Genomic DNA, 23,558 nt, shown 5'->3' on the forward strand with positions numbered 1-23,558 from the left:
TGTGACCAAGGATGAGCGCCCCAGAGATTTACTCATGGATATATCTCTGGATTTGCCTCCACCATCTCCATCCAGATTTAGACAAGGACTTAGAAGGCAAATAAGAACTGGAACCGACTGCAGCTGTCTACACACAAGCTCCTCACCCATTTGCCGCAAAAGACAAAAGGGGTTCGACCACCACTGGCAGGCAACACTTCCAAAACTTCGTTGATCAGAAGTCTCTTTTTTTTAGAGCTTCAGAAAATGTGTCAAGGGCACAGGTTGGGAAATGGGACCTTGAGATAGCCTCCCATTGGGGCACTACTCTGGCTAGCTACAATATTAGGATGGCTAAGCCTGCAGGAGCGGGGGTATCTTACTGCTGGGGGAGGGTGGCTGCAGTCAACCTAAGTCTATATCTGTTCCCTCAAGTTCCTCACAGCAGCGACAGTGAATAACAGAGAAACATTCTTCCCTCCTGCTCTGTCTGGCTGACTCCTACACCGGCTCTGGACCTCAGTTCACCTGGGACTTTCTAGAGACCGCTCTCTCTCTGATGGCTTGAGCACGTCTCTCTTGCCGTGTGCCTCTTGCTCCAGCATTTATCACGGCTGTAATATTAACTGAATGGTCAGTTGATTAATGTCTATCTTGCCATTAGACCCTACGTCCCTGAAGGCAGGGAACATGTTCCCCTGAAACAACACAGAGAGATTCCATGCTGTGGTCTTTCCTGCTTAGAAGGGTCCTGGTAGGACTGGTTCTTGCTGCAAGAGGTGGCAAGGATATTAAGGCCATGGTCTTAGCATAGGCGGTAGCCTGGGGGTTCCACTGACCTAGAAAGAAACCACATTCACCTTAGAAAGGAGGTTCCGCTGTTTGTACATGATCTCCTACAGTCAGATACTGGCTTGAGCTTCACCTAACAGTCATGCCAGGGGGCGCTGTGGTTCAATCTTGGGTTTGTGTGTCTCTGGTGCTCTTGCAGTGTTTGGGGTTTTGCAAGAGCAGATTCAAACATGTGGGTAGGATACGAGGTGCTCAATAATTTTAGATGTAATAAAGTACATGTCTATTTACAGGCCCCCTAACGCTACAGTCTCTAGTTACAGGATGTAATCTATGCTCAGAGAGAAAGTCTGGACCAGAGAAGGCAGTTTAAACTGGTTGTCAAGGATTGCGGGTGGCTGCTGAATCCACCCTCCAGTCTAAAATTTGAGTAGAGTCAGCACTGGGAATGGCTCCAGGGCCCCCTAAAGAAGTAAATATTTTTGTGGCAGATATCCTGTTCCTTCTGTTACATACCCTGAGAAATTTTCACTCTATCTTGAAGAAAACCAAAATCTAGAAAAGCCTGGATCTTTACCATCAGTGGGGCCAGGCTAAAGTTCTCCAAGCCCTCTTCAATTCAGGTTAACCCTCAGTGTACCATCAGGGTCCCTTGGACTCAATTCTAGTTTTTGAGTTTCTTTTTTTGAGCAGGTCTAACTGTATTTGTGAATATCAATATTTCATGACTTTTATATATTTTTAAAGGTCTTCCAAAGTCCAAAAACAATGTTTATTCATTAAAAAAATAGAATAAAGCTCATTCTCTCCTACAAACACTATATGGATTGATTAGATGCTTCTATAAATCCAAATACATTGCCGGTTATAGTGATCTCATTTTTCCTATATCTTGAAACATTTTTCTACTTCATCATTCAAGGAATTATTTCATCAGTTATTAATTCATCAATTATTACTATAAAAAAGATTTATGTAATAAGAACATTGGAGAATGACAGTATTGCCTAGAAGGAAGATAAAATAGTGAAATAAATCATCATTCTTCAGTGCCCAAAACATTGCATTATCTTTCAAGAAGGTTTTTTTAAAAAAATACTGGAGACACTGGCTGTATAGTGTGCTTTTAGTTTTCATTGAATGCGGTTAAGAATTCAGAGTATTTCATTTTCTATTCACAAAGGCAAACAGGAAAATTGACAAAGGAAGATGTTTCACAACAATTAGATGAATCAGAAGAGTAATGCTAAGATACAGAGAGCAGTACTTAGATGCTAACAGTACCGGTGAAATTGATTGTACAATTGAAATCTCAGACTATGAGTCTTCAGATGATGATATCTTAGATGAAGTTCCCCAAATTCAAGAATCGAGGAGTCAGTAATATAGTTCTAAGTGCAAAAATAAAATATGGTCCTCTCACCCACTTCAGTGGGAAGGATTTCATCCATGATATTTTGCAGCAAGAACTTAGACCATCTCATTCTGCTAAAAGGACATGTGATAGTACCCTTTTATCTTTTATGATTCTTATGTACCAAAATCTACTTAATACAAAGAGACCTGCTATGCTTAAATTCTTATTAAAATGTCTAACAAGGTTGCTTTCACGATCCCTTGTTTCTTACTTCCTGATACGAGGAGGGTTAAGGCATCTGACAAACTTCTCAGATACTTTTTCAAGTTCAAGTCCCACCAGGAGCAGCCATCAGGGTCAGAGGCTTGAATCTCTCTAACAGAACCAACAGGCCAGTGAGGGTCCTTGATGTCAGAGAACTGCACCACTGGAACAGTCTCTCCACCTGGAATGTGGGGCCCACAAGGGACTCTTCCAGCTGCCCTGCCTGATGTTGTTGACGGCCCATTAAGAGGGCCAGTGAGGCCAGGTGGCTACACACCCCTGAAAATGAAGAAGCAATTCACAATAGGAACAGGCAGCCAGAGGATTCTTTCAACAGACACCACAGTACCAGGAAGGGTCTGCCCCAGCACATCCCCACCTCATTTCCGACATACCATCCCTACTCCCACACTCAAGGGCAAGCTGACAGACATGCCTGAGAGAATCCTCCATTCAGAACTCTGCTATTTGAACACAGTTCAGAGGACACCACGCAATTCCCACTGCCAGGCTCCAGGCATCTTGCTTAGTCACATGGCAGTCAATGTCAGAATCTGCATCCAGCTCAGAAGCTCTGAGCTCCAGAGTCTTGACAACACTCATCCACAGCACCAAACAGAACACTGAAGGTGTCCCTGCTTGGGCTGTGTCCATGCATTTTGAATGAACCCTTTTGAACAGATTTATTGAGACCAACTTGCACTCTTCCAACAATCAACCACAAAGTTACAGACTGCGGCTGCCTTTTTGGTAATGGTGGTAAACCACCTGGAGAAAGATGCTTTTACTTGTTTGTTTTCCAGGAAATGGAAACAGACTGTTCTCTAGCACTGGGGATCAGTGTTCAAGATAGCTGAGCTGTCATATTGGACCAACCAGGAGCCACAAAGAGATCTCTCCAGATATTCCCCAAAGGCTTGCTCACTTTTCAAGGTACCTGGTACCTGTCCATTGGGACTCTGCCTGAGCCCCAAAACTCCCAAAGTAGCTGTTGTGTACATTTGGACATTGGGTACATTATTGCTCTACTGGGGGAAAAACTGAAGGGCTCGAGCTTAAAAAATAAAGGAAGGTATCATCAAACAAACCCACAACTACCACATGGACCACTCTAGTTATGCTGGAAGAGATGGCTAAGGAGATTGTATAGCAACTCCAATGGCACTCTGGAAAGTGCTCTGAAACTTAAGCAAATGTTTGCTGAAGAGTTATTACATCTTCATAGTTTGTTGAAGACACTACCATGTCTTTCTATGTATATGCACTATCTCATTCAGTCCTTCCCCCAACCCCATCATTTCACTTACAGATGAGGACACTGAGGTGCAGATGTTATAAAAGTAGCCCAAGGACACATAGACCACAGCTGCACTGTCCATGCTTTTAGCTATCATCCTGTGCTGCCTTTTGTCACAGCCACTCCCAGCTACCAGCTCACTCCTTGTGGTTCTTGCAAGGAAGGTGGTCCAGACCAACCTACTTTTCATACACCCACCACAATTGGGTTTTCAATTGGAAGTCACCCAGCAGCCTTGACTAAGATTCCTCACTGTTTTTCCATTGATTTTACAGCACCATTCCAAGAGATGAACCTATTTGATCATACTGGTTTTCAAGTTTAAGTAGGTTTTCACCGTCCATCTGTCACAAGCAACCAGGTTATTTCATTCTCTCAGGTCCTATCTCTTCTCTGTCATAGAGTCTCTCCCGTAGAGGGGAGTTTAAGGATTTTGTGGATGGGAGCCTTATCTGAGCCATCTCCATGGAGTCTCGTTGTCCCCAAGCCAATGGCCAGCCTAAGAGGATGGTACAGAGGGACAGGATGCCTACAGTGGAGATGGTCCCAGATTGCTCATTGTTTCATGGGTCAGCTCAAGACGGGACCACGGATGTGCACCCCAGAGATTTACTCGTGAAGATATCTCTGGATTTGCCTCCACCATCTCCACCCAGATTGAGACAAGGACTTAGAAGGCAAACAAGAACTGGGACCGACTGCAGCTGTCCCCACATTTGCCACAAAGACAGGAAGTGTTCGACCACCAATGGCAGGCAATACTTCCAAAACGTCGTTGATAAGAAGTTTTTTTTTCCTAGAGCTTCCGAAAATGTTTCAAGGGCACAGTTTGGGAAATGCGAACTAGAAAAAACCTCCCATCGGGGCACTACCCTGGCTAGCCACAATATTAGGATGGCTAAGCCTGCAGGAGGAGGAGTATCTGACAGCTGGGGGAGGGTGGCTACTGTTAACCTAAGTCTGTCCGTTCCCTCAAGTTCCTGACAGCAGCGACAGTGAATAACAGAGAAACACTCTTCCTTCCTGCTCTGTCTGGCTGACTCCTACACCGGCTCTGGACCTCAGTTCACCTGGGACTTTCTAGAGACCGCTCTCTCTCTGATGGCTTGAGCACGTCTCTCTTGCCGAGTGCCTCTTGCTCCAGCATTTATCACGGCTGTAATATTAACGGAATGCTCAGTCCATCAACGTCTATCTTGCCATTAGACCCTACGTCCCTGAAGGCAGGGAACGTGTTCCCCTGAAACAACACAGAGAGAGGCCACGCTTTGGTCTTTCCTGCTTAGAAGGGTCCTGGTAGGACTGGATCTTGTGGAGTGAGGTGGGAAGGATATTGAGGCCATGTTGAAAGGTATGTAAAAGGTCACTGCTAGCAATGCACCTGTGGACATGTCTTTACATCAAAAAGTCACACTTCTGATGTAGCCAAGAACCATTTGGGAAAATGTTCAAAACCTAAATTCACTTGACATTTAGCAAAATATAGGCATTAATAAAACAATAAGTAAAAATAGGTAGCGCTTACAATAGTCATCCATATCTTCTATCACTTCCTTTCCAAACTATCAGCAAAGTCATGCTTCCATAATTCTATTGCAAACACAAAAACTTAACTCACGACTGGGCCATGCAGCATGGATGCTCCATGTGTGGTCTGCCGATCATCCTTATTGTTGGCTATATATGAATGCCGATTCCTGAGACCCACCCCAGGCCCTCCAAATCAGAGACTCTGGACAAGGGTAAAGCGAATTCCAAGGACCTCGCATTCAAACAAATACCACAGTTGATTCTGATGTGCACTGAAATTTGAGTCAAAGGCAAAATAAAATTGAGGAAGAACATAACTGTATGACCCCAAAGTCCATTTATGCTATACATTCAAGATGTTTCTATTACCTTTGTATTTCTAGAAGGGAAACAAATCATGCCATTCATTAAAGTTCCATGAGGCAGTATTTACTCTTAAGATAAAAATAATTGTGTAGAATGAAGAAAAAATTATACACAAAATACAACATATACTTTTCAGAGTACTTACCATTTGTTGTGAGAAGATCTGAGTGGGAAACTACAAAGGAATAAAAGAAAAATGAGACACATCCACAGGGATCCTGACCGAGAAATCCACCTTTGAACCCTTGCTTTTCTTACACTTGACTCTGAAGTAGAGACGTAGAAACTTCGGGGAAATCAATTTCAACAGGTCTATAATCTGATTTCGAAATTTAATTCCAATTGATAAAGATTTCTGGAGTCTCTCGTGTGTGCACCACAAAATGCCAAAATCGTCCCGGGATGTGGTGATGAAAAAAAAAAACTGGCTTTTGATACCTTAAATTCAAGTTCAATGAAACACTCTAATAATTTGTCCATTAGTTTCTGTGTATTTCCTGCTGCAGGTATTTCTTTATTTCATTAAAATAGAAATTAACTTTTCATCACAGTAGAAGAATAAATGAGGCTTGTGCAAAGATGTGGACCCATTGTTTTTCTTACTTCTTTGAGCAAAGTTAGCCTGTGCAGCTTGTCCTAACAGGCGTGAGGAGTTGAGGTTAAGTATTTCATTATCTCATTTGGTCCTCACGGCAATCCTAGATGGAAGAGTTCCCTCGTCTTAAGAGAAGTAAACTGAAGCACTTAGAGGTAAAATAACTTGCCCAAGGTACCACTATTATTTCCATTTTCCCGATGGAGACACCGGGGTTGGAGAAGGATAGGCATCCTTACTATTGTGCCTCTGCCCTGTGCTGCATCATTTGTACCACCTCTTGGAGGCCCACCTGAGCAGATGACGCTGGCGTCTTCCCCGTGGCCGCAGTTGTGCGAGAGCCAGCCGTTGTGGGGGCAGCTCCACAGGTAGGACTCGTGTCCCGAGCAGCCCACGTCGTCCAGGACAATAGGCCCTGAGCCCTGACCAAAGCGGGCACTTCCTGGCGCTGACAGAGCTGGGCCACAGTCGAGCTGCCTGCACACCACGTTGGCGTCATGGGTGTCCCAGTCGTCGTCACACACGGTGCCCCACGAGCCCCGGTACAGGACCTCCACTCGGCCCTGACACCGGCCCCCTCCGTTCACCAGCCTCAAGGCCACATCTAGAGGAAAGCACAGAGATTTCACCGTCTGTCCCTTCTGAGGGACAAGATGCCCGGCCTGCGTGAGATGCAGAGCCCTTCACAGTGAGCGGGGATCCAGAAAAGACTGGACAATCAAACGGATTCCTCGCCCTGTTTCTGTGTTTGAAATTGACAAGCTAAAGATTCTGCCTCTTCAGTGGAGTTTGGGCAACCTTGTATCCTGAGGGGCTTTTGTGGTGACATCACCTTCAGTTCTCACTTCTGTCCCCGGCCTGACCTCTCAAGTCCACTTCCAAGCAGGAAAAGCTTGTCCTGCCCGTGGCACAGCCCCTTCCCCCCACCATGGGAGCACCCACCGTGTGCCTGGCACTGCCATGGGGATTGCGCCCCACTCAGAAAGTAGAGCAATAACATTCCGGCTGTCAGCGAGAGAGCCAGGCTTGCTTCTAAAAGGCCTGTGTCCCTGCACACTTGGGACATCTCTTCTCCTCCCTCACACACACCCCACGGCGCCGATTTTTAAAGTTTAATCGTGGCAGACGGTTTTGAGCATTTCCTAACATGCGAACCTCTGCTCATATTCAAGAGCTTGATATACGTCATCTTAGTTCATCCTCAAAACAACCCTGTGGGGAAACTGAGGCTCAGGAAGGTGACCCCAGATCAACTGACTCGTGAGTGACAGGGGCAGGATACGTACTCAGGCTGTTGCTCTTAACCATTTCACCTTTCTGCCTCCTGATATTGTTTTTAACATTTGAACAATTTGGCCCAAGTCATGCTCTGTGCTTTGGCACAAGCTGGCACACACATGCACACACAGGACTAAATGAGACGAGGAAATAGTGAGCAGGAGAAGTTACTGTGTAAGGCATCACCTGAGGCAGAAGTATCCACCGTATTCCCATGACGTGATAAAAGTTCTAGAAAAGGATACAAAAATAAGCGATTACATCCAGAGAGATTCAGTTAGATGCTCCTGTTCCAAACTGCCTCTGCTGCCCTCCTGACTGGCTGTAACCCCTGCTGGACACCCAGTAGGGCCGCCTGGGGTGCCGAGATCTTAGGAAGTGGGTGTGGCTGTGCTCAGGCTGGAGTGGGGACTGTGGGCCTGTCTTCCGGTCAGAGTGGAACCTCGCAAGGAAGGGGCTGAGGGCCCAGGTGGACCCCATCAGAGGAGGCCCTTCCTGTCCTGCATCTAAAACCCAGCAGGATTCTCTGCAGCAGTCCCTCCTGAGTCCTTGGGGCTGGCCTTGGGTCCCACAACCTCCCAGTCGCAGAGTTTAATTACCTGTTGGCGTCTGCGTCTCCACAGAAGTGCTTTCCATGGTTGTTGCTAAAAATAAAGAGAAAAAGGCCAAATGAGAGCTCCTCTGAACACAAACATTAAATCTGACGCACCTTGCTCATTGGAGCATTAGCTGGGCCCGTCACTCCTAAATTAATTCACTCAGCGAATAGGGACTAATCTCTGACCGCACACGAGGCACTGCGCTAAAAGTCGGGGAGAAAGAAGGGATCCATCGTAGAGGGTAAGGCTCAGTCCTCTGGAGCTCAGAGGCTACTCAGCAGCCAGACTTGGTCACCGGCCAAGGAGGAGCAGAGAGTGGGGGGGAGCGGGACTCTCAGATGGAGCAAGTCGTGGGCTTGGGAGAAGGGCAAGAGCAATCCAAAGAGGAAAGAGGAACGGGTATTTCTTTGTGCTGACAAAGCTGGGCCACAGTTGAGCTGCCTGCAGACCACGTTGGCGTCATTGATGTCCCAGCTGTCATCAGACACCGTACCCCGGGAACCCTGGGACAGGACCTCCACCTGCCCCTGACACCGATCACCTGCGTTCCACAGCCTCAGGGCTAAACCCGATTCGGTCCCTAGAGGAAGGCACAGCATTTCTCTCGTATGTTCCAACTGAGAGACAAGGTCTCAGGCCTCTAAAGCATTCATAATCCTTCCCAGTAGACAAAGATCCCCGAGAGAATCACTACCCGGGATGGACCCTTAACATGCCTGGAGTTAGAGTTCTTCGTGCTTCAACTACAGTGACTGCTCTGCCAAAACCCAATCCACTAGAGCTTCTGAAGGAAAAGTACACACGCCTCAGTTTGCCTCCTGGAGAGGACCTGGAAACTATTCATCTTTTATGATGCTTTCGTGCCAAAATCTACTTAATACAAAGAGATCTGCCATGTTTGAATTCTTACTAAACTGTCTAACAAGGTTGCTTTCACGATCCCTTGTTTCTTACTTCCTGATACGAGGAGGGTTAAGGCATCTGACAAACTTCTCAGATACTTTTTCAAGTTCAAGTCCCACCAGGAGCAGCCATCAGGGTCAGAGGCTTGAATCTCTCTAACAGAACCAACAGGCCAGTGAGGGTCCTTGATGTCAGAGAACTGCACCACTGGAACAGTCTCTCCACCTGGAATGTGGGGCCCACAAGGGACTCTTCCAGCTGCCCTGCCTGATGTTGTTGACGGCCCATTAAGAGGGCCAGTGAGGCCAGGTGGCTACACACCCCTGAAAATGAAGAAGCAATTCACAATAGGAACAGGCAGCCAGAGGATTCTTTCAACAGACACCACATACCAGGAAGGGTCTGCCCCAGCACATCCCCACCTCATTTCCGACATACCATCCCTACTCCCACACTCAAGGGCAAGCTGACAGACATGCCTGAGAGAATCCTCCATTCAGAACTCTGCTATTTGAACACAGTTCAGAGGACACCATGCGATTCCCACTGCCAGGCTCCAGGCATCTTGCTTAGTCACATGGCAGTCAATGTCAGAATCTGCATCCAGCTCAGAAGCTCTGAGCTCCAGAGTCTTGACAACACTCATCCACAGCACCAAACAGAACACTGAAGGTGTCCCTGCTTGGGCTGTGTCCATGCATTTTGAATGAACCCTTTTGCACAGATTTACTGAGACCAACTTGCACTCTTCCAACAATCAACCACATAGTCCTACAGGAGGCGGGCTGCCATTTTGGGAACGGCGGTAAATCGCCTGGAGAAAGAAGCTTCTACTTGTTTGTTTTCCAGGAAATGGAAACAGACTGTTCACTAGCATTGGGGATCAGTGATCAAGATAGCTAAGCTGTCAGAATGGACCAAAACAGGAGCCACAAAGAGATCTCTCCAGATATTCCCCCAAAGAACTAGTCACTTTCCTGGGGAGCTGGTACCTTTCCATCTGGATTCAGCCATTGTCCCAAACCCCCCGAAGAACCTGTTGTGTACATTAGGACATTGTGTACATTATTGCTCTACTGGGGGAAAAATCGAAGGGCTTGAGCATTAAAAAAAAAAGCAAGGTATCGTCCTATAGCTAAAGGATGGGCCACTCTAGTTATTCTAGGAGAGAAGCCTAAGGAGATTGTATAGCGACTCCAACAGCACTTTCCCCAACAGAGACAGTCCTCTGGGACATAAACAAATGTTTACTGAAGAGTTATTGCATCTTCCTAGTTTGTTGAAGACAATACCATGTCTTCCTATTCATATGCACTATCGCATTCAATCCTTCCCCCAACCCCATCATTCCCACCTACAGATGAGGACACTGAGGTGCAGACATGCTCAAAGTAGCCCAAGGACACACAGACTCCAGCTCTACTGTCCACGCTTTTAGCTATCATCCCGAGCTGCCTTTTGTCACAGCCACTGCCTGCTACGAGCCCACTCCTTGTGGTTCTTGCAAGGAAGGTGGTCCATGCCAACCTACCTTCCATACACCCGCCACAACTTGGTTTTCAACTGGCAGTCACCCAGCAGCCTTGGCTAAGATTCTATATTGTTTTTCCTCTGATTTTGCAGCACCATTCCAAGAGAAGAAACTTTTTGATCCTTGTGGTTTCCGTCTCTAATCTGTCACAAGCAACCAGGTTATTTCATTCTCTCAGGTCCTATCTCTTCTCTGTCATAGAGTCTCTCCCGTAGAGGGGAGTTTAAGGATTTTGTGGATGGGAGCCTTATCTGAGCCATCTCCATGGAGTCTCGTTGTCCCCAAGCCAATGGCCAGCCTAAGAGGATGGTACAGAGGGACAGGATGCCTACAGTGGAGATGGTCCCAGATTGCTCATTGTTTCATGGGTCAGCTCAAGACGGGACCACGGATGTGCACCCCAGAGATTTACTCGTGAAGATATCTCTGGATTTGCCTCCGCCATCTCCACCCAGATTGAGACAAGGACTTAGAAGGCAAACAAGAACTGGGACCGACTGCAGCTGTCCCCACATTTGCCACAAAGACAGGAAGTGTTCGACCACCAATGGCAGGCAATACTTCCAAAACGTCGTTGATAAGAAGTTTTTTTTTCCTAGAGCTTCCGAAAATGTTTCAAGGGCACAGTTTGGGAAATGCGAACTAGAAAAAACCTCCCATGCGGGCACTACCCTGGCTAGCCACAATATTAGGATGGCTAAGCCTGCAGGAGGAGGAGTATCTGACAGCTGGGGGAGGGTGGCTACTGTTAACCTAAGTCTGTCCGTTCCCTCAAGTTCCTGACAGCAGCGACAGTGAATAACAGAGAAACACTCTTCCTTCCTGCTCTGTCTGGCTGACTCCTACACCGGCTCTGGACCTCAGTTCACCTGGGACTTTCTAGAGACCGCTCTCTCTGATGGCTTGAGCACGTCTCTCTTGCCGAGTGCCTCTTGCTCCAGCATTTATCACGGCTGTAATATTAACGGAATGCTCAGTCCATCAACGTCTATCTTGCCATTAGACCCTACGTCCCTGAAGGCAGGGAACGTGTTCCCCTGAAACAACACAGAGAGAGGCCACGCTTTGGTCTTTCCTGCTTAGAAGGGTCCTGGTAGGACTGGATCTTGTGGAGTGAGGTGGGAAGGATATTGAGGCCATGTTGAAAGGTATGTAAAAGGTCACTGCTAGCAATGCACCTGTGGACATGTCTTTACATCAAAAAGTCACACTTCTGATGTAGCCAAGAACCATTTGGGAAAATGTTCAAAACCTAAATTCACTTGACATTTAGCAAAATATAGGCATTAATAAAACAATAAGTAAAAATAGGTAGCGCTTACAATAGTCATCCATATCTTCTATCACTTCCTTTCCAAACTATCAGCAAAGTCATGCTTCCATAATTCTATTGCAAACACAAAAACTTAACTCACGACTGGGCCATGCAGCATGGATGCTCCATGTGTGGTCTGCCGATCATCCTTATTGTTGGCTATATATGAATGCCGATTCCTGAGACCCACCCCAGGCCCTCCAAATCAGAGACTCTGGACAAGGGTAAAGCGAATTCCAAGGACCTCGCATTCAAACAAATACCACAGTTGATTCTGATGTGCACTGAAATTTGAGTCAAAGGCAAAATAAAATTGAGGAAGAACATAACTGTATGACCCCAAAGTCCATTTATGCTATACATTCACGATGTTTCTATTACCTTTGTATTTCTAGAAGGGAAACAAATCATGCCATTCATTAAAGTTCCATGAGGCAGTATTTACTCTTAAGATAAAAATAATTGTGTAGAATGAAGAAAAAATTATACACAAAATACAACATATACTTTTCAGAGTACTTACCATTTGTTGTGAGAAGATCTGAGTGGGAAACTACAAAGGAATAAAAGAAAAATGAGACACATCCACAGGGATCCTGACCGAGAAATCCACCTTTGAACCCTTGCTTTTCTTACACTTGACTCTGAAGTAGAGACGTAGAAACTTCGGGGAAATCAATTTCAACAGGTCTATAATCTGATTTCGAAATTTAATTCCAATTGATAAAGATTTCTGGAGTCTCGTGTGTGCACCACAAAATGCCAAAATCGTCCGGGATGTGGTGATGAAAAAAAAAAACTGGCTTTTGATACCTTAAATTCAAGTTCAATGAAACACTCTAATAATTTGTCCATTAGTTTCTGTGTATTTCCTGCTGCAGGTATTTCTTTATTTCATTAAAATAGAAATTAACTTTTCATCACAGTAGAAGAATAAATGAGGCTTGTGCAAAGATGTGGACCCATTGTTTTTCTTACTTCTTTGAGCAAAGTTAGCCTGTGCAGCTTGTCCTAACAGGCGTGAGGAGTTGAGGTTAAGTATTTCATTATCTCATTTGGTCCTCACGGCAATCCTAGATGGAAGAGTTCCCTCGTCTTAAGAGAAGTAAACTGAAGCACTTAGAGGTAAAATAACTTGCCCAAGGTACCACTATTATTTCCATTTTCCCGATGGAGACACCGGGGTTGGAGAAGGATAGGCAACCTTACTATTGTGCCTCTGCCCTGTGCTGCATCATTTGTACCACCTCTTGGAGGCCCACCTGAGCAGATGACGCTGGCGTCTTCCCCGTGGCCGCAGTTGTGCGAGAGCCAGCCGTTGTGGGGGCAGCTCCACAGGTAGGACTCGTGTCCCGAGCAGCCCACGTCGTCCAGGACAATAGGCCCTGAGCCCTGACCAAAGCGGGCACTTCCTGGCGCTGACAGAGCTGGGCCACAGTCGAGCTGCCTGCACACCACGTTGGCGTCATGGGTGTCCCAGTCGTCGTCACACACGGTGCCCCACGAGCCCCGGTACAGGACCTCCACTCGGCCCTGACACCGGCCCCCTCCGTTCACCAGCCTCAAGGCCACATCTAGAGGAAAGCACAGAGATTTCACCGTCTGTCCCTTCTGAGGGACAAGATGCCCGGCCTGCGTGAGATGCAGAGCCCTTCACAGTGAGCGGGGATCCAGAAACGACTGGACAATCAAACGGATTCCTCGCCCTGTTTCTGTGTTTGAAATTGACAAGCTAAAGATTCTGCCTCTTCAGTGGAGTTTGGGCAACCTTGTATCCTGAGGGGCTTTTGTGGTGACATCACCTTCAGTTCTCACTTCTGTCCCCGGCCTGACCTCTCAAGTCCACTTCCAAGCAGGAAAAGCTTGTCCTGCCCGTGGCACAGCCCCTTCCCCCCACCATGGGAGCACCCACCGTGTGCCTGGCACTGCCATGGGGATTGCGCCCCACTCAGAAAGTAGAGCAATAACATTCCGGCTGTCAGCGAGAGAGCCAGGCTTGCTTCTAAAAGGCCTGTGTCCCTGCACACTTGGGACATCTCTTCTCCTCCCTCACACACACCCCACGGCGCCGATTTTTAAAGTTTAATCGTGGCAGACGGTTTTGAGCATTTCCTAACATGCGAACCTCTGCTCATATTCAAGAGCTTGATATACGTCATCTTAGTGCATCCTCAAAACAACCCTGTGGGGAAACTGAGGCTCAGGAAGGTGACCCCAGATCAACTGACTCGTGAGTGACAGGGGCAGGATACGTACTCAGGCTGTTGCTCTTAACCATTTCACCTTTCTGCCTCCTGATATTGTTTTTAACATTTGAACAATTTGGCCCAAGTCATGCTCTGTGCTTTGGCACAAGCTGGCACACACATGCACACACAGGACTAAATGAGACGAGGAAATAGTGAGCAGGAGAAGTTACTGTGTAAGGCATCACCTGAGGCAGAAGTATCCACCGTATTCCCATGACGTGATAAAAGTTCTAGAAAAGGATACAAAAAATAAGCGATTACATCCAGAGAGATTCAGTTAGATGCTCCTGTTCCAAACTGCCTCTGCTGCCCTCCTGACTGGCTGTAACCCCTGCTGGACACCCAGTAGGGCCGCCTGGGGTGCCGAGATCTTAGGAAGTGGGTGTGGCTGTGCTCAGGCTGGAGTGGGGACTGTGGGCCTGTCTTCCGGTCAGAGTGGAACCTCGCAAGGAAGGGGCTGAGGGCCCAGGTGGACCCCATCAGAGGAGGCCCTTCCTGTCCTGCATCTAAAACCCAGCAGGATTCTCTGCAGCAGTCCCTCCTGAGTCCTTGGGGCTGGCCTTGGGTCCCACAACCTCCCAGTCGCAGAGTTTAATTACCTGTTGGCGTCTGCGTCTCCACAGAAGTGCTTTCCATGGTTGTTGCTAAAAATAAAGAGAAAAAGGCCAAATGAGAGCTCCTCTGAACACAAACATTAAATCTGACGCACCTTGCTCATTGGAGCATTAGCTGGGCCCGTCACTCCTAAATTAATTCACTCAGCGAATAGGGACTAATCTCTGACCGCACACGAGGCACTGCGCTAAAAGTCGGGGAGAAAGAAGGGATCCATCGTAGAGGGTAAGGCTCAGTCCTCTGGAGCTCAGAGGCTACTCAGCAGCCAGACTTGGTCACCGGCCAAGGAGGAGCAGAGAGTGGGGGGGAGCGGGACTCTCAGATGGAGCAAGTCGTGGGCTTGGGAGAAGGGCAAGAGCAATCCAAAGAGGAAAGAGGAACGGGTATTTCTTTGTGCTGACAAAGCTGGGCCACAGTTGAGCTGCCTGCAGACCACGTTGGCGTCATTGATGTCCCAGCTGTCATCAGACACCGTACCCCGGGAACCCTGGGACAGGACCTCCACCTGCCCCTGACACCGATCACCTGCGTTCCACAGCCTCAGGGCTAAACCCGATTCGGTCCCTAGAGGAAGGCACAGCATTTCTCTCGTATGTTCCAACTGAGAGACAAGGTCTCAGGCCTCTAAAGCATTCATAATCCTTCCCAGTAGACAAAGATCCCGAGAGAATCACTACCCGGGATGGACCCTTAACATGCCTGGAGTTAGAGTTCTTCGTGCTTCAACTACAGTGACTGCTCTGCCAAAACCCAATCCACTAGAGCTTCTGAAGGAAAAGTACACACGCCTCAGTTTGCCTCCTGGAGAGGACCTGGAAACTATTCATCTTTTATGATGCTTTCGTGCCAAAATCTACTTAATACAAAGAGATCTGCCATGTTTGAATTCTTACTAAACTGTCTAACAAGGTTGCTTTCACGATCCCTTGTTTCTTACTTCCTGATACGAGGAGGGTTAAGGCATCTGACAAACTTCTCAGATACTTTTTCAAGTTCAAGTCCCACCAGGAGCAGCCATCAGGGTCAGAGGCTTGAATCTCTCTAACAGAACCAACAGGCCAGTGAGGGTCCTTGATGTCAGAGAACTGCACCACTGGAACAGTCTCTCCACCTGGAATGTGGGGCCCACAAGGGACTCTTCCAGCTGCCCTGCCTGATGTTGTTGACGGCCCATTAAGAGGGCCAGTGAGGCCAGGTGGCTACACACCCCTGAAAATGAAGAAGCAATTCACAATAGGAACAGGCAGCCAGAGGATTCTTTCAACAGACACCACATACCAGGAAGGGTCTGCCCCAGCACATCCCCACCTCATTTCCGACATACCATCCCTACTCCCACACTCAAGGGCAAGCTGACAGACATGCCTGAGAGAATCCTCCATTCAGAACTCTGCTATTTGAACACAGTTCAGAGGACACCATGCGATTCCCACTGCCAGGCTCCAGGCATCTTGCTTAGTCACATGGCAGTCAATGTCGGAATCTGCATCCAGCTCAGAAGCTCTGAGCTCCAGAGTCTTGACAACACTCATCCACAGCACCAAACAGAACACTGAAGGTGTCCCTGCTTGGGCTGTGTCCATGCATTTTGAATGAACCCTTTTGCACAGATTTACTGAGACCAACTTGCACTCTTCCAACAATCAACCACATAGTCCTACAGGAGGCGGGCTGCCATTTTGGGAACGGCGGTAAATCGCCTGGAGAAAGAAGCTTCTACTTGTTTGTTTTCCAGGAAATGGAAACAGACTGTTCACTAGCATTGGGGATCAGTGATCAAGATAGCTAAGCTGTCAGAATGGACCAAAACAGGAGCCACAAAGAGATCTCTCCAGATATTCCCCAAAGAACTAGTCACTTTCCTGGGGAGCTGGTACCTTTCCATCTGGATTCAGCCATTGTCCCAAACCCCCCGAAGAACCTGTTGTGTACATTAGGACATTGTGTACATTATTGCTCTACTGGGGGAAAAATCGAAGGGCTTGAGCATTAAAAAAAAAAGCAAGGTATCGTCCTATAGCTAAAGGATGGGCCACTCTAGTTATTCTAGGAGAGAAGCCTAAGGAGATTGTATAGCGACTCCAACAGCACTTTCCCCAACAGAGACAGTCCTCTGGGACATAAACAAATGTTTACTGAAGAGTTATTGCATCTTCCTAGTTTGTTGAAGACAATACCATGTCTTCCTATTCATATGCACTATCGCATTCAATCCTTCCCCAACCCCATCATTCCCACCTACAGATGAGGACACTGAGGTGCAGACATGCTCAAAGTAGCCCAAGGACACACAGACTCCAGCTCTACTGTCCACGCTTTTAGCTATCATCCCGAGCTGCCTTTTGTCACAGCCACTGCCTGCTACGAGCCCACTCCTTGTGGTTCTTGCAAGGAAGGTGGTCCATGCCAACCTACCTTCCATACACCCGCCACAACTTGGTTTTCAACTGGCAGTCACCCAGCAGCCTTGGCTAAGATTCTATATTGTTTTTCCTCTGATTTTGCAGCACCATTCCAAGAGAAGAAACTTTTGATCCTTGTGGTTTCCGTCTCTAATCTGTCACAAGCAACCAGGTTATTTCATTCTCTCAGGTCCTATCTCTTCTCTGTCATAGAGTCTCTCCCGTAGAGGGGAGTTTAAGGATTTTGTGGATGGGAGCCTTATCTGAGCCATCTCCATGGAGTCTCGTTGTCCCCAAGCCAATGGCCAGCCTAAGAGGATGGTACAGAGGGACAGGATGCCTACAGTGGAGATGGTCCCAGATTGCTCATTGTTTCATGGGTCAGCTCAAGACGGGACCACGGATGTGCACCCCAGAGATTTACTCGTGAAGATATCTCTGGATTTGCCTCCACCATCTCCACCCAGATTGAGACAAGGACTTAGAAGGCAAACAAGAACTGGGACCGACTGCAGCTGTCCCCACATTTGCCACAAAGACAGGAAGTGTTCGACCACCAATGGCAGGCAATACTTCCAAAACGTCGTTGATAAGAAGTTTTTTTTTCCTAGAGCTTCCGAAAATGTTTCAAGGGCACAGTTTGGGAAATGCGAACTAGAAAAAACCTCCCATCGGGGCACTACCCTGGCTAGCCACAATATTAGGATGGCTAAGCCTGCAGGAGGAGGAGTATCTGACAGCTGGGGGAGGGTGGCTACTGTTAACCTAAGTCTGTCCGTTCCCTCAAGTTCCTGACAGCAGCGACAGTGAATAACAGAGAAACACTCTTCCTTCCTGCTCTGTCTGGCTGACTCCTACACCGGCTCTGGACCTCAGTTCACCTGGGACTTTCTAGAGACCGCTCTCTCTCTGATGGCTTGAGCACGTCTCTCTTGCCGAGTGCCTCTTGCTCCAGCATTTATCACGGCTGTAATATTAACGGAATGCTCAGTCCATCAACGTCTATCTTGCCATTAGACCCTACGTCCCTGAAGGCAGGGAACATGTTCCCCTGAAACAACACAGACAGAGTCCACGCTTTGGTCTTTCCTGCTTAGAAGGGTCCTGGTAGGACTGGTTCTTGTCGAATGAGGTGGCAAGGATATTGAGGCCATTTTGAAAGGTATGTAAAAGTTCAATGCTAGCAATGCACCTGTGGAAAAGTCTTTACATCAACAAGTCGCACTTCTGAGGTAGCCAAGAACCATTTGGGAAAATGTTCAAAACCTAAATACACTTGACATTAAGTAAAATATAGACATTAAGAAGAAATAAGTAAAAATAGGTAGCTCTTAAAAGAGTTATACATATCTTCTGTCGCTTCCTCTGGAAATTCTCAACCAAGTCATACTTCCATAATTCTATTGCAAACACAAAACCTTAATTCAGTACTGGGCCACGCAGCTTCGTTGCTCAGGGTGTGGTCTGCAGGTCCTCCTTACTTTGGGTTATATAAAAATGCAGATTCCCGAGCCCCACCCCAGGTCCTCCAAATCAGAGACTCTGGACGGGGCTAAGGCGAATTCCAAGGACCTCGCATTCAAACAAATAGCCTAGTTGGTTCGGATGTGCACTGAAATGGAGTCAAAGGCACAATAGCATGGACTGTATGACCCCACGGTCCATTTACGCTATACACTCAAGATGTTTCTATTGCCTTTGTGTTTCTAGAAGAGACACAAATCATACTTTTATGCAGACCTCATACCATTCACAAAAGTTCAGTGAGGCAGTATTTATTCTTAAGATATAAATAACTGTGTAGAATGAAGAATAAATTATCCAAAAATTACAAGATATTCTTTTCAGAGTACTTACCAGGTTCTGTGAGAAGATCTGACTGGGAAACTATAAAGGAATAAAAGAAAAATCAGACGTCTGTGGTTCGTCCACAGGGATCCTCACCAAGAAATCCACCTTTGAACCCTTGCTTTTCTTACACTTGACTCTGAAGTTGAAATGCAGCAACTTCGGGGACATCAATGTCAACAGATCTATAATCTGATTTCAAAATTTAATTCAAATTGATAAAGATTTCTGGAGTCTCTCGTGTGTGCACCGCAAAATACTAAACTAGTTCCAGCAAATGTGGTGATAAAAAAAAGTGGCTCTTCATACCTTAAAAACAAGTTCAATGAAACACCCTTTAGTAATTTGTGCATTTGTTTCTGCATATTTCCTGCTGCAGATATTGCTTTATTTCATTAAAATAGAAATTATCCTTTCATCACTGTAGAAGAACAAATTAGGCTTGTGCCAAAATGCTTTTCTTATTTCTTTGAGAAAAGTTAGCTTATGCAGCTTGTATTAACGAGGTTGAGAGTTTTGATTTAATTTACCAGTTCTCAACTAACGGAATGGCATGGCTAAGAGCACAGATTAGTAACTATTTGATCATTTAATCCAACAAAGTCAAGTGATTTTGTGTTGACAGAGACAGTGGGAGATAAAAATTTCTCTCCTTTCCCAGAAAAGGACAGAGATGATCATTACCGAGACTTACTACCCTTCATAGGGTTATTGGGAAAATTAAATGAGAAAATCCAGATAAAATGCTTATTGCACTGACTGGCACATTGCCGGCAGCTAACAAGTGTGAGCTACTATGGCAACGAAATGATGATGATGACGGTGATTATACAATTTCCATCACTCGTTGTCTTAAGTATTTCATTATCTCATTTGGCCTCATGGCAACCCTTGATGGAAGAGTTCCCTCGTCTTAAGAGAAGTAAACTGAATCACTTAGAGGGTAAACAACTTGCCCCAAGGTACCACTATTACTTCCATGTCCCTGACGGAAACACCAAGGTTGGAGAAGGATAGACACCCTTACTATTATGCCTCTGTCCTGTGCTGCATCATTTGTACTACCTCTTGGAGGCCCACCTGAGCAGATGACGCTGGCGTCTTCCCCGTGGCCGCAGTTGTGCGAGAGCCAGCCGTTGTGGGGGCAGCTCCACAGGTAGGACTCGTTTCCAGAGCAGCCCACGTCGTCCAGGACAATAGGCCCTGAGCCCTGACCAAAGCGGGCACTTCCTGGCGCTGACAGAGCTGGGCCACAGTCGAGCTGCCTGCACACCAAGTTGGCATCATTGGTGTCCCAGTCGTCGTCACACACGGTGCCCCACGAGCCCTGGTACAGGACCTCCACCCGGCCCTGACACCGGCCCTCTCCGTTCACCAGCCTCAGGGCCAAACCCGGTTCCATCCCTAGAGAATTGCAGAGCATTTCTCTTGTGAATTCTTTGAAGAACAAGGGCTCAGGCCTTTAAAGCATTCATAATTCTTCCCAGTAGGCATATATCAATGAGACAATCACTAACTGGCAGTAATCCTAAATATGCCATTAGTTAGAGTCTTTCATATTATACATACAGTTTCCTCTCTGCCAAAACCCAGTCCACTAGAGCTTCAGAATGAATAAAATACCTCTCAGTTTGCATCCAGGGGTGGATCTCGAATCTTTTCACATGTTCCTTCCCTAGCATACCATGGGCAGAGCCCCCACTCCCTTGAACTGGGCCTCATGGACACCCATGCTGAAGAGTCACCTGATAACCCCAGGATGCCCTAACAGGAGGTTTCACATTCGTCTGAGGCTCTGAGGTTGGCTTGGAGAGAATTTTACATTGGTCCTCCTGGCTGCACTCCAGATCTTTGGGGCCATAATCGCCCAGGTCAGCACAGAGCTGTGCAGATGGGACAACTGGCACTGTGGACAAGAGACTGATCCCACTAGCCACTGACCCAAAACATTCAAGCTCTTGGAGACCCCATGTTCTGACTGATCCCTCCAACCCACTGGAACATGGACAATGAAGGAGGCTCCCAATCAAGCCAGGCACTCTGGTTCACAACGGATCTCCCTTTGCACATGTTCGCAACACTCTCTCTCACTCCATCCCTTAAAAAGTATTCCTGAATAGGAGTCAAACCCACGAATATACTTTTATATCCTGACCTGCAGAGAAGGACCCATATGAAATTATTCATTTCCTATTGCAGCAGGAGTCTCAGTGTTTGTGATAGTAGTCTCTGCAAACACAGATTGTAGAAGGAGAGAAAAACAGAAACTACAAAGTTAAGTCTTCTCTGAGGAGACTCAAGGACTGAAAGTAAACTAGAATCTGCTAAAGAGATGACATTTCTGAGCTTGAATTTTATCTTGCTTTGTGACTTTAGAAAAGTCAAGAAATTGTCTAGCGTAGAGTGCTTCTACTCTAAAAGGCTATTTTAGGGGGAAATATCTCTGTATAACCCTACTGACGCTGATTCTGATGTTCCCACATGTGACCTATGCAGGGCTCCAGGGGATAGATGTAAAGATGAATTTCCCATCCTTATTCTTCTAACTGATTATTCTTGTCTAATTGCATCGGCCAGTACCAATGGCTAGTACATCTGGTATTGACATATGTACCATCAGGATTCCCAATTAATCCATGCTGACTCCTGGGCAGGGGCCATGGTGTGTTGGCTGTCCTTCTTCTTGTCCTAGGGCCAAAGTTTCCCACAGGAAATGGGCAGTGACTTTCCTTCCCAGAGCCCAGGCTGCCAGAACCACAGGCTGTATTGACTGTACATCCCAGCTCTTTCACTAGGGGCCCCAGCGGGGTACATGGGACCTCTGATGTCCACAGACTAAAGGACCATGGCTCCTCTATGTTGAGAAGGAGCCAAGGTGGCCTAATATGGGCGGCTCAGGAAGTGGCACAGGCAAGGATTCTGCCCCAGAAGGTTTGCAACTGCCTCTCTATGCCCTGCATCCAGAGAACCAGCACCCCAGCCTGGCCAGAGAGCAGCATGCATTGGTGACACCCACAGGGGTGGGCACTGAGTGTGGGCAACAGGACATCCCTGACGCTTGACACCAACCTCCAGCTTGGAGTTTCTTGGCGATGCCTCTGCAGGTTGATTCCTTCCCAATCTCAGGGACATTGTCTATGGAAAGGATACACATTCAGACCTGAGGGCTTGTTCAGAGGGCCCCCCTTGGGAGCTGAGAGTCCCCACCTCTTACACCTTCTGCATCTCTTCTGGATCAGAGATGAACCTATGGGTGCATTAGGGCAATGACCCTACTGGGATTCCACGTGATAAAAATTACCTTCCACTGCAGTTGGCAGGGGTGCCTCCATGGAAAACAAAGAAGCTACGAAGTGGAGAAAAGAAGGGGTCATTCCAGGTTGGCCCTCATTTGAAGAGGGTTGGCCCTCTGCTGAAACAAGAGGTTGGATGCAGAGATCCAGAAAACCCGCCCACTCCTAAAAGGCTATGTTTCTTTCTTGTGAAATAGAACTCATTTCTCAGTCATTTTGCCAAACCTCGTTTAATGCTGAGATGCCACCAGGGACATTCTTTGCTCCTGTCATCATCCTCCCTCCTCCTCTATTCCACAATCTCCATCCAAAAATTCACCCACTTGATTAACATCCCCACCGATTCACCAGATTCGACTTCAAATATCAACTGCCTACTTCTAAGGCTCAAACACACCCCCAAATGACAAATGTCTACCATCGCTGAGATATTTTGAAAGGTGACGCCAACTTGGAAGAAGGACAGTTTCCCGAGATACAACCCCAAATGCTGAAATAAACCCTCTCCAAAGTGACAGCTTGGAGGGCCGCACTCTTTTGGGTAGTCCATTCTCATGTGGTGGTTGGATTTCCAGGGTCACATCCTGTGCACGGTGGCATGTGCACACCCCAGGCCACATGGCAAATGCCAGAGGTTGCTGTAAAGATGGATAATTTAACCAGAAACTCCCCCTTGGGGGACACAATGGGTGGCATCCTCAGAGGTTTCTTTGTGGCTTTGAGGACACCGTTGGTGCTTGAACACCTACCAGCACCCTGTGAACAAGGGAGGAAGGCAGCACTGGGATTCACTAGGTCAATTCAGGGAAAATTTCTCTCTTCCACTGAGGGTGAAACTCTCTTTTGCTTGTCACTTAATCCCCAATAAAGAGAACATATTGGTTACTCCTCATTTTGACTTTGGTATGGATTTAAGTTTTAAAGACCAGAAGTCCCCAATCCTTCTCCCCCGCCTTTAAAAGGAGGAGAAAAGGTCACTTAGGAAGGCATTTGGTCATCTCAGGCTAGGGATGGTCATGATGCTGCTTGAAAGCCACCTCCATCACCCCAGCTTTAGGACTTTAGGCAAGTCACTTGGCCTCTCTGAGCCTCCATTTCTTTATCTGTGAAAAGGGACAGGAATACCTGCCCTCTAACCTCAAATAAGACATGACTTAGAGTAGAGCAGGTAAACTGCAAAGGATTATGCACACGTACCATGATGTTGAGGACAGCAAGATCCCCTGTCCTCAGAGTGGCACAGGTGACAGCATGAGGCAATGTCTGTACTACCTGAACACAGGACTCCGGAGTCTTCCCTGTGGCCACATTCATGGTGGTACCACCTGCTGTGAGGGCAGTTGAC

At 47.1% G+C, this 23,558-nt stretch overlaps 1 protein-coding gene across 1 annotated transcript in view; it reads right to left on the reverse strand.

Annotated features, from left to right (window-relative positions):
* The window catches only part of LOC106803222 (scavenger receptor cysteine-rich domain-containing protein DMBT1-like), a 66,700-nt gene that overhangs the window by 24,623 nt on the left and 18,519 nt on the right, over positions 1–23,558 (reverse strand). Inside the window, 6 exon segments of the mRNA XM_087432923.1 lie at positions 6,473–6,784; positions 8,353–8,637; positions 13,069–13,380; positions 20,001–20,357; positions 21,990–22,055; positions 23,486–23,557. Coding sequence (XP_087289049.1) covers positions 6,473–6,784; positions 8,353–8,637; positions 13,069–13,380; positions 20,001–20,357; positions 21,990–22,055; positions 23,486–23,557 — 1,404 coding nt within the window.

Source organism: Ceratotherium simum, chromosome 6 (assembly GCF_057802395.1).
Source record: "Ceratotherium simum simum isolate JZ-2026a chromosome 6, ASM5780239v1, whole genome shotgun sequence".
Lineage (NCBI taxonomy): Eukaryota > Metazoa > Chordata > Mammalia > Perissodactyla > Rhinocerotidae > Ceratotherium > Ceratotherium simum.